Below are 15466 nucleotides of genomic sequence, written 5' to 3'. Positions count from 1 at the left end.
ATCACCAGTGATCCTTGTCATAAAATGCAGAATATCAGACATTGGATTAGGAAAAGATAGCTAAATCACGACAGCATCCTCGCTTCCCTCCAAAGTCAGTGAACAATCAATGCAGGAAATAAAGAACATTTGTTTAAAATAACTCTTTATTGAATCAGTCCCTCAAGAAAAGTTCAAAGAAATCTGGAAAACAGAGAAAAAGATATTCTTCAGGATATTGAATGTACAATCAATAATGAGGGAATTCTGTTCCCAGTATAAAGTTGTTTTTTTTAAAAAAAACTGCAAACTAAATATCTGACCAGGTTGATAAGCAACTCAAGTATGGGAGGTAAAATATGACACACTTGCTAAATATTTATAACTAATATGAAAAATATGAAAAACCAAAGCTGCTGAAAAGGAATTTGATTCATTGAGAAAAGTTTAGACCATTTGGCAAAACTATTTTTTCTGTTTTCAGATCTAACATACCCACTGTACGTTTTCAGAACATCTTTCACAACTCAGATTTGTAGTATTTTCCTTTTTTTTAAGTATTTTCCCCCTGATCTGCCTTCCATATATTCTAGAGATTTCATACCTTCTTTTTAATTTCCTCCTGCTCCTTTTTACTGAGAGTCCTCTTTGGGGCAGTCATTTTGTCAGGGCTCTAGTTTAGTTAATTAATCAGAAACACACTGGGGAAGAGAAAACAAGATGATCTTCATCACTGACGACTAGTAAATATCTAGAATGAAATCCTCATGAATTCTGAACTTTACACAGAATTAAACATGCAAGTAATGCTAGTAGCTAAATTCATAAAATAGACATTAACTTTATCCACAGAAACTACAGGTATTACATAGATTTGCAGTACCATACAAGTTAACAGTTAGAAATAAGAAAAATAAAAGAAGTTTTCTGTTAACGACAAAACAGGTCAATTTTTGATAAAAACCCTTCATCAGAATCCAGTTCAGACGAAAAATACACCCCATATTTTTCTTTGCAGAAGATGAGAGCCATGCTGTGCAATTCTAACATTTATATTCGCTACTTACCTCCACCAGAATTCAGTTTTTTTTTAACAGCAATGTGGCTCAAAATTACATAAAAATATAGAAGTATGATCAACAACTGACAAATAACAATGGTCCATAATTTTATTTTCTAAAAGTAGTGTTTAACAAAATCTCTCCTGTTTGGTTCAGATCTACCGCACCCAGTACGAGAGTGTGGGGTGCTGGAAAAGCACAGCAGGTCATGCAGCATCCAAGGAGCAGGAGAATCGACGTTTCAGGCTGGAAGCCTTAATCAGGAATGAGGCTGGGAGCCGCAGGGGTGGAGAGATAAATGGGAGGGAGGGGGGTGGGGCTGGAGAGAAGGTAGCTGAGAGTGCAATAGGTGGATGGAAGTGGGGGTGAAGGTGATCGGTCGGAGAGGAGGGTGGGGCAGATAGGTGGGAAGGAAGACTGACAGGTGGGACAGGGCTGAGCTGGAAGGTTGGAACTGGGGTAAGGGAAATGAGGAAGCTGGTGAAGTCCACATTGATGCCCTGGGGTTGAAGGTTCCCGAGGCATAAGATGAGGCATTCTTCCTCCAGGCGTTGGGTGGTGACGGAGTGGTGATGGAGGCAGCACAGGACCTGCATGTCCTCAGCAGAGTTGGGGGGGGGGGGGGGGGGGGAAAAGAGTTGAAATATTGGGCCATGGTGAGTGGGGTTGATTGGTGCGGGTGTCCCGGAGATGTTCTCTGAAGCACTCTGCGAGAAGGTGTCCAGTCTCCCCAATGTAGAGGAGACCGAATGGGAGCATCGGAAACAATAAATGACGCGTGGAAGTGCAGGTGAAACCTTGATGAATGTCGAAGGCTCCTTTGGGGCCTTGGGTGGAGGTGAGAGGGGAGGTGTGGGCACAGGTTTTGCAATTCCTGCGGTAGCAGGGGAAGGTGGGTTCTAAGGGGGCATGGACCTGACCAGGTAGTCGGGGAGGAATTGGTCTTTGCTGAAAGTGGTGGGGAGAGAAATAATTCCCTGGTGGTGAGGTCCATTTGTTGGTGGTGGAAATATCGGTGAATGATGCAATCTAGGCGGAGGTTGGTAGGTTAGAAGGTGAAGGCCGGGGCGGGGTTCGGTCCTTGCTGCAGTTGGATGGGTGGGGTTAGAGGGTGAGGTGCAGGACGTAGATGAGATACTTTGGAGTGCATCCTCAACCACATGGGAGGGTAAATTTTGGTCTTTAATGAAGGAGGCCATCTGGTGTGTTCTGTGGTGTAACTGGTCCTCCTGGGAGGAAATGTGGCGGAGAAATTGGGAATACGGGATAGCACTTTTGCCGGAGGTAGCTGTGGGAGTCGGTGGTTTGTAAAAAATGTCAGTGTTAAGTCGGTCATCGTTGATAGAGACAGAGGTCCAGGAAAGGGAGGGAATAGTCAGAAATGGTCCAGGTGAATTTAAACCAAAAGAGAAAATGCTGGAAAATCTCAGCAGGTCTGGCAGCATCTGGAAGGAGAGAAAACAGCTGACGTTTCGTGTCTAACTGACCCTTTGTCAAAGCGGTCAGTTAGACTCGAAACATCAGCTCTTTTCTCTCCTTACAGATTCTGCCAGACCTACTGAGATTTTCCAGCATTTTCTCTTTTGGTTTCAAATTCCAGCATCCGCAGTAATTTGCTTTTACCAGGTGAATTTAAAGTCAGAGTGGAATGTGTTGGTGAAGTTGATGAATTGTTTGACCTCCTCAAAGGAGCACAAGGTGGCGCCGATGCAGTCATAGGAGGAGGTGTCTTCAAGTTGGCGCCTGGCTTCAGCTGGGTAGAGGTTGGTGCACCAAACTACCACTGCATCCCCTTTGTCTGCGTGTTTGATGGTGAGGTTGGGATTGGAGGGAGAGGAGGGCTGCCTGTTGTGAGGGCGAAAGGTTGGAGTGGGTGAGGCGGTTGGAGGTTGAGATGGTCGATGTCATGGCGGCAGTTTGAAATGAAGAGGTCAAGGGCGGGTAGCAGGCCAGCACGGGGTGTCCAGGTGGAGGGGGTGTGTTGGAGGCAGGAGGAGGGGTCCTCAGTGGGTGGGCGGGTGTCTTGGTTAAAAAAGTGGGCACGGAGGCGGAGGCAGAGGAAGAAACGTTTAAGGTGGCAGCGGGTGTTGAATTCATTCATCTGGGACCATAGAGGGATAAAAAGTGAGGCCTTTACTGAGGACTAAATGTTTCTTCTCAGTGAGGGGGAGGTCTGGGGGAATGGTGAAGACAGGGCAGGGATGGGAGCTCGGACTTGGAGTGCAGCTGGAGTTCGAGGTGGAATGGGAGCTAAACACGTCCTCCTACCGCCCCCTTGACCATGACCCCACTCCCCCCATCACCAAACCATCATCGACCAGACCATTCACAATCTCATCACCTCAGGAGATCTCCCACCCACAGCTTCCAACCTCATAGTTCAGAACCTCCACACTGCCCAATTCTACCTCCTACTCAAGATCCACAAGCCTGACTATCCCGGCCGACCTACTATCTCAGCCTGCTCCTGATCCACCGAATTGATCTCCACCTACTTCGATCCTGTCCTATCCCCCCTGGCCCAGGAACCCTGCACATACATTCAGGACACCACGCACGCCCTCCACCTCCTCCAAGACATCAATTTCCCCGACCCCCAAAGCCTCATCTTCACCATGGACATCCAAACCCTCTACACTTCCATTCGCCATGACCATGGCCTACAAGCCCTCCGTTTCTTCCTCTCCCGATGTCCCCACCAGTACCGTTTCACTGACACTCATTCATTTGACTGAACTGGTCCTCACCTTCAACAATTTCTCCTCTGAATCCTCAGACTTCCTCCAGACGAAAGGGGTAGCCATAGGCACCTGCAAGGGCCCCAGCTATGCCTGGCTCTTTGTCGGCTACATAGAACAGTCCATCTTTCAGAGTTACATCAGCACCACTCCCCACCTATTCCTCTGTTACATTGATGACTGCATTGGCACCACCTCGTGCTCCCACGAGGAGGTTGAACAGTTCATCAACTTCACCAACACATTCCACCCCGACCTTAAATTCACCTAGACCATCTCTGACACCTGCCTTCCTTTCCTGGACCTCTCCATCTCCATCTCCATCAATGATGACCAACGCAACACTGACATTTTTTACAAACCCACCGATTCCCACAGCTACCTGGATTACACCTCCTCCCATCCTACCTCCGGCAAAAATGCTATCCCGTATTCCCAATTCCTCCACCTCCACTGCATCTGCTCCGAGGAGGACCAGTTCCACCACAGAACACACCAGATGGCCTCCTTCGTTAAAGACCGAAATTTCCCCTTCCACGTGGTTGAAGATGCGCTCCAATGCATCTCATCCAAGTCCCACACCTCCACTCTCGAACCCCACCCCTCCAACCGCAACAAGTACAGAATCCCCTGGTTCTCACCTTCCACCACACCAACCTCCGCATAAATTGCATCATCCATCGACATTTCTGCCACCTACAAATGGACCCCACCACCAGGAATATATTTCCCTCCCCATCCCATCCGCTTTCTGCAAAGACCGTTCCCTCCGTGACTCCCTCGTCAGGTCCACGTACCCTAACAACCCATCCTCTCCTCCTGATACTTTCCCCTGCCACTACAGGAATTCCAGAACCTGTGCCCACACCTCTCCTCTCACCTCCATCCAAGGCCCCAAAGGAGCCTTCCACATCCATCAAAGTTTCACCTGTACTTCCACACGTCATTTATTGTATCAATTGCTCCTGATTCGGTCTCCTCAACATTGGGGAGACTGGACGCCTTCTCGCAGAGTGCTTCAGAGAACATCTCCGGGACACCCGCACCAATCAACCCCACCACCCCATGGTTGAACATTTCAACTTCACCTCCCACTTTGACGAGAATATGCAGGTCCTGAGCCGCCTCCATCGCCGCTCCCTCACCACCTGACGCCTGGAGGAAGAACACCACGGGACCCTTCAACCCCAGGGCATCAACGTGGACTCCACCAGTTTCCTCATTTCCCCTCCCCCCCCCCCACCTTACCCCAGTTCCAACCTTCCAGCTCAGCCCTGTGCCCATGACTAGTCCCACCTGTCAATCTTCCTTCCCATCTATCTGCTCCACTCGTCTCACCTTCACCCCCAGTTCTATCCACCTATTGCACTCTCAGCTACCTTCTCCCCAGCCTCACCCCATCCCATTTAACTCACCACCCAGAGGCTCCCAGCCTCATTCCTGATGAAGAGCCACTGCCTAAAACGGCTATTCCCCTTCTCCTCGGATGCTGCATGACCTGCTGTGCTTTTCCAGCACCACACACTCTCGACTCTGATCTCCAGCCCTCACTTTCTCCTAGTTGACTGCACCCAGTATGCACAGAGTTTTATTGGGGGTTCTTTGGAAAGAACACAAGTAACTCCGCAGCTGTGCAGAGGCCAATAAGCTACAGTTACCAATAATATAGTTAGACCAATAATATCGCTAATCCTACTGGTACCTATAATTGGCAATGTATTAATTTTCTGTTAATTGTAAGTCCCACGATATTTCATTCATCTAGTTTCCAAAACAGAAAACGCCTGGGAAGGTCAATAACTTCAGCAACTGCACTAAAATACCATCTCAGTCAAGAAAACATTGTAATTGGCACTGAAACCCCTCATACGCACGATGAAATGATCTTCAGCAATATTTGCAAGTAAGGGATTCAAATTTCACAGCTGCATACTCTAGTAATAGAATGGAAAAACAAACTCGGCTTCCTCTGCTGTCCTCACATTTTCTAGTACATCTCCAAATTAGATGTTTTTCGATATTCATGTTTCTCAGTTTGGTAAATACAAAATACCATTGTACCTATCAAAGTAACACAAACATGCAAAGTAGAAAACCCAACAAAATGTACAAACAAATCACTGTCATGCATGCTTGAAGTTACTTACTGTAATACACAACTGCTTTGGTTTCTGGCATCTTTCAGAAAAGAGGTTTTGCCCAACTCCAGCTTTCAGAAATTTTCCAAAACAGTTGATATATTATTCCTGTAGTTAAGGACTGTGTAATGATATCTGGAGATAATGAGCAATGCCTTTAAACTAGCTTCCATCCATACTTCTATCCTCCCCCAAAGTGAGCAGAGAAACCGAAAACCTCAGATGCCAGCATCTACTTCACAGACCATCTTGACTTCCCCTGCTCTGGCCTCTCAAAACATATGGTTAGGAATAGCAAGCAAGGCCGCTCCATTCAATGTGCCACTAATCCTAATTTCTGCAGACCTCCAGTACAGGAAATTCTAGAATAGTACTTACAGGTCGACATAAATGTTCTAATGACAAAACTTTTGAACCAGTAAGATGAGGTAGGTAATGAAGGGATTTACAAGAAATGAAATGTATCAAAATAGAAACTGGAGCAAGAAAATAAACAAACTGCCAGGGAATACAAGTGGTTAAAAATAAAGCTAAAAGAATAACCAAAAATAAGCTAAAATGACGCACAAAGTTTGTCCAGTCTGTAAGGTTTGTACTTCGCATGGTTGTCATAAAAGAGGAACTTTGAGGCAATAAAATATTGCATGGCATCAAGACATGGCAGAAATTACAGAGATACGGCTACAGAAAAGTCAGAACTGCTAAACATGATAGGTTATAATATCTTAAAAAAGATAGATGAGAGGAAATGGTTTTAGTCTTCCCAATATTTAGTTGGAAGAATTTTGCGTTCATACAGCACTGGATGTCAGACAAGAGAAAAATTTGTGAAGATGTTGTAAGACGTGATGTAGTCAGGTATTGTCAAGTAACGTGAAAGCTTACAATGCATTTTGAAAAGTTGATGCTGAGAGGCAACATGTAGACCAGAAGCAGAAGGGGACAAAGTTACAACCTGGGGGACAACGTTAGAACTTAAGAGGACAGAGGTTAACAGCTAATAGCAAGAAGAGAACCCAACGAAGGTTACTATTTTAAAAGTAAAATTAATTTATTCATTATTTTACAATATGCATTGAATGGTAAGGTCCTGCGTAGTGTTGCTGAACAAAGAAACCTGGGTGCAGGTTCATAGCTCCTTGGAAGTGGAGTCGCAGGTAGACAGAGTGGTGAAGTGGTATTTGGTATGCTTGCCTTTATAGGTCAGTGTAATGAATATTGGGGTTAGGAGCTCATGTTGTGGCTGGACAGGACATTGGTTAGTCCACTTTTGAAATATGGCATTCAATTCTGGTCTCTCTGCTATAGGAAAGATGGTGTGACATTTTAAGTGGCTCAGAAAAAAATTTACAAGGATATTGTCAGGGTTGGACAGTTTGAGCTAAAGGGAGAGGCTGTATCGGTGAAGTATTTTGCCTGGAGCGTTGGAGGCAGAGGGGTGAACTCAGAGGATTATAAAATCATGAGTGGCGTGGATAGAGTGAATAGCCAAGGTCTTTTTACTTGGTTAGCGAGTCCAAAACTAGAGGGCATTGGTTTAAGGTGAGAGGGGAAAGATTTTCAAGGGACCCAAGTGGCAACTTTTTTGCAGAAGGTGGTTTGTGTATGGAATAGCTGCCAGAAGGGGTGGAGGTTAGTACAATTACAACATTCAAAAGGCATCTGGATGGGTATATGAATTGAAACGGTTTAGAGGATATGGACCAAATGCTGGCAAATAGGACGAGATTAATTTAGGATATAGAACATAGAACGTGGAACATAGAAATATACAGCGCAGTACAGGCCCTTCGGCCCTCGATGTTGCGCCGACCGAAGCCTACCTAACCTACACTAGCCCAATAACCTCCATATGCTTGTCCAATGCCCGCTTAAATGACCATAAAGAGGGAGAGTCCACCACTGATACTGGTAGGGCATTCCATGAACTCACAACCCGCTGAGTAAAAAATCTACCGCTAACATCTGTCCTATACCTACCACCCCTTAATTTAAAGCTGTGTCCCCTAGTAACAGCTGACTTCATTAGCGGAAAAAGGTTCTCACTGTCAACCCTATCTAAACCCCTAATCATCTTGTACACCTCTATCAAATCTCCCCTAAACCACCTTTTCTCCAATGAGAAAAGCCCCAAGTGCCTCAGCCTTTCCTCATACGATCTTCCTACCATACCAGGCAACATCCTGGTAAACCTCCTCTGCACTCGTTCCAATGCCTCCACATCCTTTCTATAATATGGCGACCAAAACTGCACACAATACTCCAGATGAGGCCGCAGAGTCTTATAAAACTGCAACATGACCTCAGGACTCCGGAACTCAATTCCTCTACCAATAAAGCCCAGTACACCATATGCCTTCTTCACAGCACTATTTACCTGAGTGGTAACTTTCAAAGATATCTGGTCAGCGTGGACAAGTTGGACTGAAGGGTCTCTTTCCATGCTGTACATTTCTGTGACTCTATGACTATGATGTTGCAGGTTAACACTGGTTACAACTGGATGGATAAAAGTGCAATGAGCAAATTCAGGAAAGAAAGGCTGGATAGGGGGGCAATTGGTGGCATGGATAGAAGGTTTTTTTTGAAGAGAAGCTGAAAATAGACTTGAAGAGGATGTCACCACCCAACAAGAAAATATGATTCACAATATTGTTAAAATTGCAGCAGGGAAAGTAAGTTTGATGGTCAGCAAATCAATATTAACAGGTTCAAGGAAACAAGAGGTGGGTCTGATGAATAAGATGAGCTCATGAAAGGGAAAGAAGATACAATAGAAAGACAAGTTAGGCACGAGGAAATCAAAGTTGTGATTGGTGGGTTAGAAAGGAGGTACTGGAGGATTGAAAAACTGCCAATGTGACACCCATACTCAAAAAAGGGAGGCAAAAAGTAAAAAAAATGGGTCAATTGGCCTAACATCTGTTGTTGGATTCAATTAAGGTAGTCATAGTAGGACATTTGGAAAATTGTAATCTAACCAAGGAGAGTCAGCATGGCTTCGTGAAAGTGAAGTTGTTTAGTTTATTAGAGTTTTTCAAGGAAGTTTCCAACAGAGTGGGAAGTGGTGAGACAGTAGATGTATTTGGACTTCTAGAAGGCATACAACAAAGCATCTTATAAAAAGGTTAAGTCTTACACTAACAGCCAACAGTGTTAGACGTAGTCTTTGACATGGATAGAGAATTGGCTAATGGGCAGGAAATTGCCATTGGGGATAAGGGGTTCTTTTTCAGGTTGGCAACCCGTAACCAATGGAGTTCCACAGCTTTCCAATACATATTAATGACTTGGAGGAAGGAAGCAAATATACTCCAGGAGGAAGTGAGGACTGCAGATGCTGGAGATCAGAGCTGAAAAATGTGTTGCTGGAAAAGCGCAGGTCAGGCAGCATCCAAGGAGCAGGAGAATCGACGTTTCGGCCATAAGCCCTTCTTCAGGAATGAGGAAGGAGTGCCAAGCAGGCTAAGATAAAAGGTAGGGAGGAGGGACTTGGGGGAAGGGGCGTTGGGAATGTGATAGTTGGAAGGAGGTTAAGGTGAGGGTGATAGGCCAGAGACTGGGTGGGGGGGCGGAGAGGTCGAGAAGAAGGTTGCAGGTCAAGAAGGCGGTGCCGAGTCCGAGGGTTGGGACTGAGATAAGGTGGGGGGGGGGGGGGGGGGGGGGGGGGGGAGGGAGGGGAGGAGGGGAAATGAGGAAGCTGGAGAAATCTGCATTCATCCCTTGTGGTTGGAGGGTTCCTAGGCGGAAGGTGAGGTGCTCTTCCTCCAGCCAAGTTTGCGGACTACAGCAAAATAGGTGGAAAGACAAGTTGCTCTGGGAATACAAACAATTTAGAGAGAGATACTAATAATTAAGTGGACAAAACATTGACAAATGGAGTATAATTGAGGAAGACGTGAGTTCGTTTATTTTGGAAGGGAGAACAAAAAATATTATTTAAACGGAGAAAAGCTACAACACGAAATGTCTTGAGGATAGTCATGCACAAGATACACAAAGCTAGCACACAGGTGCAGCATGTAATCAAGGCGGCTAATGGAATCTTATTTCATGGGGTTGGAATATGAGAGTAGGGAAGTGCAACTGTACAAGGTACTAGTGAGACCACATCTGGAATACTTCGAACTGTTTTGGGTCCTCTTATTTAAGATATTGTTTCATTGGGAACAGCTCAGAGCGATTTCCAAGAATTATCCCCGGTATAGTGGGATCGTCCTATGAGCAAAGGCTAAACAGATTGGGGCTTTACTCACTCGAGTTTAGAAGACTGAGAGGTAAACTCATTGAAACATATAAGATTCTCAAGGGGCTTGAAAGGGTAAATACTGAGGAGGATGTTTCCGAAATAGACGAATCTAGGACCAGAGGACAAAGGACACCAATTCCAGATGGGATGAGGAAGAATTTCTTCTCTCAGGTGATCATCTTTATAACTCCCTGCCAGAGAGAAATGTGTGAACAGATTCCTTGCATATATTTAAGGTTGAGATGGATAGATTATTGATCAGTACTTGAATCCAGGGTTACAAGAAAAATGCAGGAAGTGGATGTAAGGAATATCAGATCAAAGTCCAGTTGAATGGCAGAACAAGCTCCAAGGGTCCAATGGGCAAAAGTGAGGAGTGCAGAGTCTATATTAGAGTGGTGCTGGAAAAGCACAGCAGGTCAGGCAGCATCCGAGGAGCAGGAAAATCGACATTTCGGGCAAAAGACCTTCATCAGGACTGAAGGCAGGGAGCCTTCAGGGTGCAGAGTAAATGGGAGAGGGTTGGGGGTGGGGAGAAGGCAGTAAAGAGAACAATAGGTGAAATGGAGGTGGGAATAAAGCTGCCTGACCTGCTGTGCTTTTCCAGCACCCCTCTAATCTAGACTCCAAGGGTCCAAAGGCCTACTCCTATTCCTAATGGAAATATATCACTGTTCCTTTATTGTTGCTGAGTCAAAATTCTGGACTCCTTCCTTAATGGCTATGCGGATCTACCTACAGCACGTGGTTCAAGGCGGCCACTTACCACCAACTTCTCAAGGGCAACTCAGGGTGGGCAATAAATTCTGGCCAACCAGCAACACTCACTTCCCAGGAGAGAATAAATTAAAAGCTGCTATTTGCACAAGAGAGCTCTAAGTTTAGACTACCATGTGCTTGAATAAATCCTTCCTAAAATCAATCCTGAAAGATCTGGCTTTAATTTTTAAACTATGCCCTCCATTTCAAGTCATTGGGGAAAGATTGAGAGGGGAAAGATTTAAAAGGGACCTAAGGGGCATTTGTTTTAACACAGGGTGGTGCATGTATGGAATGAGATGCCAGAGGGAGTGGAGGAGGCTGGTATAGCTCTATCATTCTATGACTTTCAACCAGCAGCAATAATCTTGCCCTGTATGTTCCACCTAACATCTTTAACCTTGATTAAATCAGCTTATTATCACCTAAATTCATAGGAACGTAACCCGAAGTGTTGTTGTGCTCCATTGTAATAACGTGGGAGGGCAGCCCAGACAATAGAATGTAAGAGAGGCAGTGAATTAAAATGATTGAAAGTGGACGGCACGGTGGCACAGTGCCAGAGACCCAGGTTCAATTCCCGCCTCAGGCGACTGACTGTGTGGAGTTTGCACATTCTCCCTGTGTCTGCGTGGGTTTCCTCTGGGTGCTCCGTTTCCTCCCACATTCCAAAGATGCGCAGGTCAGGTGAATTGGCCATGCTAAATTGCCCGTAGTGTTAGGTGAAGGGGTAAGTGTAGGGGTATGGGTGGGTTGCGCTTCTGCAGGTCAGTGTGGACTTGTTGGGCTGAAGGGCCTGTTTCCACACTGTAGGTAATCTAATCTTCATATATTGCCCTTCAGTTCCACACACTTCCAGTGTGAACTGGACATCACTGCAAAGGGACTGTCTCCTCCACATCATCCTGACCCATCCACAACCACGTGCTCCAATTCTCAAAACAAGTGTCTGAAAATGCACAGAAGCAACAGTACCCCCCCTTTTAACAGACGAACAAGGGAATATCGGAACAGGATCAGGTATGTATTTCATCAAGCCTTGTCCACAGTCTAATGTGATTATGGCTGACCAAACACTTCAATGTTTTTTACCCACAGTCGCCCCACAGCCCTTCACTCCATAAGTAATCAGAAATCTAGGAGAGAGTTCAGAACAGATTTACCAGGATGTTGCTGGGCATGGAAGCTTTCAGTTATAAAGAAAGGCTGGATTGAGTCATAAATTCAAAGAGATGTACAGCACTGAAACAGTCCTGTCGTCCAACTCACCCATACCAACCAGATATCCCAACCTAATCTAGTCCCATTTGCCAGAACCTGGCCCATATCCCTCTAAACTCCTCCTATTCATATACCCATCCAGATGCCTTTTAAATGCTGTAATTGTACCAGCCCTCCCACCACTTCCTCTGGCAACTTATTCCATACAGGCACTACTCTCTGCATGAAAAAGTTGCCCCTTAGGTCCATTTTAAATCATTCCCCTCTCATCTTAAACCCATGCTCTCCCTACCTCACCTCAGGGAAAAGACCTTGTCTATTTACCCTACCCATGCCCCTTATGATTTAATAAATCTCTATAAGGTCACCCCTCAGCCTCTGACGCTCCAAGGAAAACAGCTCCAGCCTATTCATCCTCTCCCATAGCTCAAAATGTCCAACCCTGGCAAAATGCTTGTAAATCTTTTCTGAACTCTTTCAGGTTTCACAATATCATTCCTACAAGGAAGGAGATCAGAACAGCACACAATCTTCTAAAAGTGGTTTCAATATGAATGTCGCTTTCAAATTAAATGTAAAACACTATCATATTATAATCACTTTTTTAAACAGTGCTTTTCTAGCAAGGTTTATTTATTAGCTCTTTCTCATTATCCCTACTAAGCCTAAAAAACCTGACCCTTAATTGGTCACTCCATGTACTGCTCCAAAAACAAGTCCTACACACTCCAGGAATTCATTTCCACAACACCAGTGCTAATCAGCTTTACCCAGTTCTGGATGTAGGTTTGCTCACTGAGCTAGATGGTTCGTTTTCAGATGTTTTGCCACCATTCCAGGTAACATCATCAGAGAGCCTCCAGTGAAGTGCCGGTGAGTTGATTTGGACCCCATCTACCATCCTCTGAGAAAAAGAGCCAGAAATTACATCACCAACCCAAGGAAACGCAAAACACAAATAGAAAGCAGGACATAACACCAGCTCACTGATGATGTTAACTAGAATGGTGATAAAACGTCTGAAAACGAACCTTCCAGCTTAGCGAGCAAACTTACATCCAGAACCTCAACCTGAGCTACAGATCCTCTCAAAACTCGCTAGCTTTACCCAGTCTTTATGCAAATTGAAGTCACCCACTATTACTGCGCTATTATCTGTATTATATGTTCTAATATCCAATTATCAAGCTCAACATTAACAACACAGTTTGGCAGTATCTACCTAAAAAGAATCTGTTCAAAAGTCTTTTTGCACTCGAAATATTGGGTGCTTCTCTCTCCAGATGCTGTCACATCTAATTTTTTTCAGGATTTTCTGTTTTTATTTTCAGATCTCCAACATCCACAACATTTTGGTTTTGTTACCAGTATAGTTTTGTAGTTGATTAAAATCTCCCAGTATTTGCTGCTCACACAGTTTCTCAATTCAATTCAAACTATCACTGTAACAGTTCTAAATTTCAAAAAACAATTCTATTCATTGATAGCTGAATCTACACCATGAATAACAACAGATCAGGATTTACCTAAATATGAACGCAAACGTATACCAGTCTTTTAGACTATTGCATGGACTTCAAACTTTGACAAAGCTTGACTCATTCTTTGAGGAATGATTCTTATCTTAAAAGTATACTTTTTCCCAAATTTCCCACACCACTTGATTAACCAATGAATGTATGATTCCTGGCAAACTCAATATAATTAGAAATCCTATAGAAATACAAGTTGACAGAAATTCTGCTAAAAAACACACTCTAAAAACCACTCTAGAGTGGTGCTGGAAAAGTACAGCAGTTCAGGCAGCATCCAAGGAGCAGGAAAATCGACGTTTCGAGCAAAAGCCCTTCATCAGGAATAGAGGCAGAGTGCTTGCAGGGTGGAGAGATAAAGGAGAGGAGGGTGGGGGTGGGGAGAAAGTGGCATAGAGTACAATCGCTGAATGGGGTGGGGATGGAGGTGAGAGGTCAGGGAGGGGGGTGGGGGAAGTTCCCACCCTACCTCTTGCAAAAATGCCATCCCGTATTCCCAATTACTCCGCCACTGCTGTATCTGTTCCCAGGAGGGCCAGTTCCACCACAGAACATACCAGATGGCCTCCTTCTTTAGAGACCGCAATTTCCCTTCCCACGTGGATGAAGATGCCCTCCAACGCATCTCGTCCACATCCCGCACATCTGCCCTCAGACCCCACCCCTCCAACAGTAACAAGGACAGAGCCCCCCTGGTGCTCACCTTCCACCCTACCAACATCTCCGAGACACCCGCACCAATCAACCAAACTGCCCCGTGGCCCAACATTTCAACTCCCCCTCCCACTCTGCCAAGGACATGGAGGTCCTGGGCCTCCTTCACCGCCGCTCCCTCGCCACCAGACGCCTGGAGGAAGAATGCCTCATCTTCTGCCTCAGAACACTTCAACCCCAGGGCATCAATGTGGACTTCAACAGTTTCCTCATTTCCTCTTCCCCCACCTCACTCCAGTTCCAAACTCCCAGCTCAGCAGTGTCCCCATGACTTGTCCTACCTGCCTATCTTCCTTTCCACCTATCCACTCCACCCTCCTCCCTGACCTATCACATTCACCCCCACCCTCATTCACCCATCGTACTCTTTGCTACCTTCCCCCACCCTCCTCCCTGACCTATCACCTCCATTCCCACCCCCACCCCCATTCACCCATCCTACTCTTTGCTACCTTCCCCCACCCTCCTCCCTGACCTATCACTTCCTTCCCCACCCCCATTCACCTATTGTACTCTATGCTACTTTCTCCCCACTCCCACCCTCCTCATTTATCTCTCCACCCTGCCTCTATTCCTGAAAAAGGGCTTTTGCCCGAAACATTGATTTTCCTGCTCCTCGGATGCTGCTTGAACTGCTGTGCTTTTCCAGCACCATTCTAATCTAGAATCTGGTTTCCAGCATCTGGACTCCTTGTTTTTACTTAACAACACAAGTCCAATCATAACAGATCCAAATCTTAAATAATTAAAGCATAAACCACTCATCTCTTTTCCTTTCATTTACTGTTGCACAAAATTATTACTACACAGAGCCTTCCCAACCCTGGCCATATTTCCACAAAATACAAAGGTACCGAAACTTTCCTTATGATTCTCAATAATTTTTTTGTTTTGGTGCAACTTCAGAATGATTCCTTTCAATGCAACATAAAAGTTTAATATAAACAAAATTTAAAAATAATCACTTACACAGCTTTAAAACAAATCACATTGACAACTTCTATTTCAGATATGTTCCTCCTAACTGTACAAAACTAGTCCAAATGTATGATTTCCATACCGCATTTTATACATG

At 45.1% G+C, this 15466-nt stretch overlaps 1 protein-coding gene across 6 annotated transcripts in view; it reads right to left on the bottom strand.

Moving 5' to 3' along the window:
- The window catches only part of LOC140478693 (U2 snRNP-associated SURP motif-containing protein-like), an 83622-nt gene that overhangs the window by 66425 nt on the left and 1731 nt on the right, over positions 1 to 15466 (bottom strand). For 3 of the 6 annotated variants that reach the window (XM_072571988.1, XM_072571993.1, XM_072571991.1), the window contains exon 3: positions 584 to 680. In XM_072571988.1, the coding sequence (XP_072428089.1) occupies positions 584 to 640 (57 nt within the window). In that variant the 5' untranslated portion in view covers positions 641 to 680. Of the gene's footprint in view, positions 1 to 583; positions 681 to 5925; positions 5945 to 12915; positions 13050 to 15466 lie in introns of those variants that run through there. The other 3 variants (XM_072571989.1, XM_072571992.1, XM_072571990.1) reach the window with 2 other exon arrangements.

This window comes from Chiloscyllium punctatum, chromosome 6 (genome assembly GCF_047496795.1).
Source record: "Chiloscyllium punctatum isolate Juve2018m chromosome 6, sChiPun1.3, whole genome shotgun sequence".
Classification (NCBI taxonomy): domain Eukaryota; kingdom Metazoa; phylum Chordata; class Chondrichthyes; order Orectolobiformes; family Hemiscylliidae; genus Chiloscyllium; species Chiloscyllium punctatum.
Note: the sequence above shows the minus strand (reverse complement) of the source record. Positions and strands in the feature narration are given on the sequence as shown.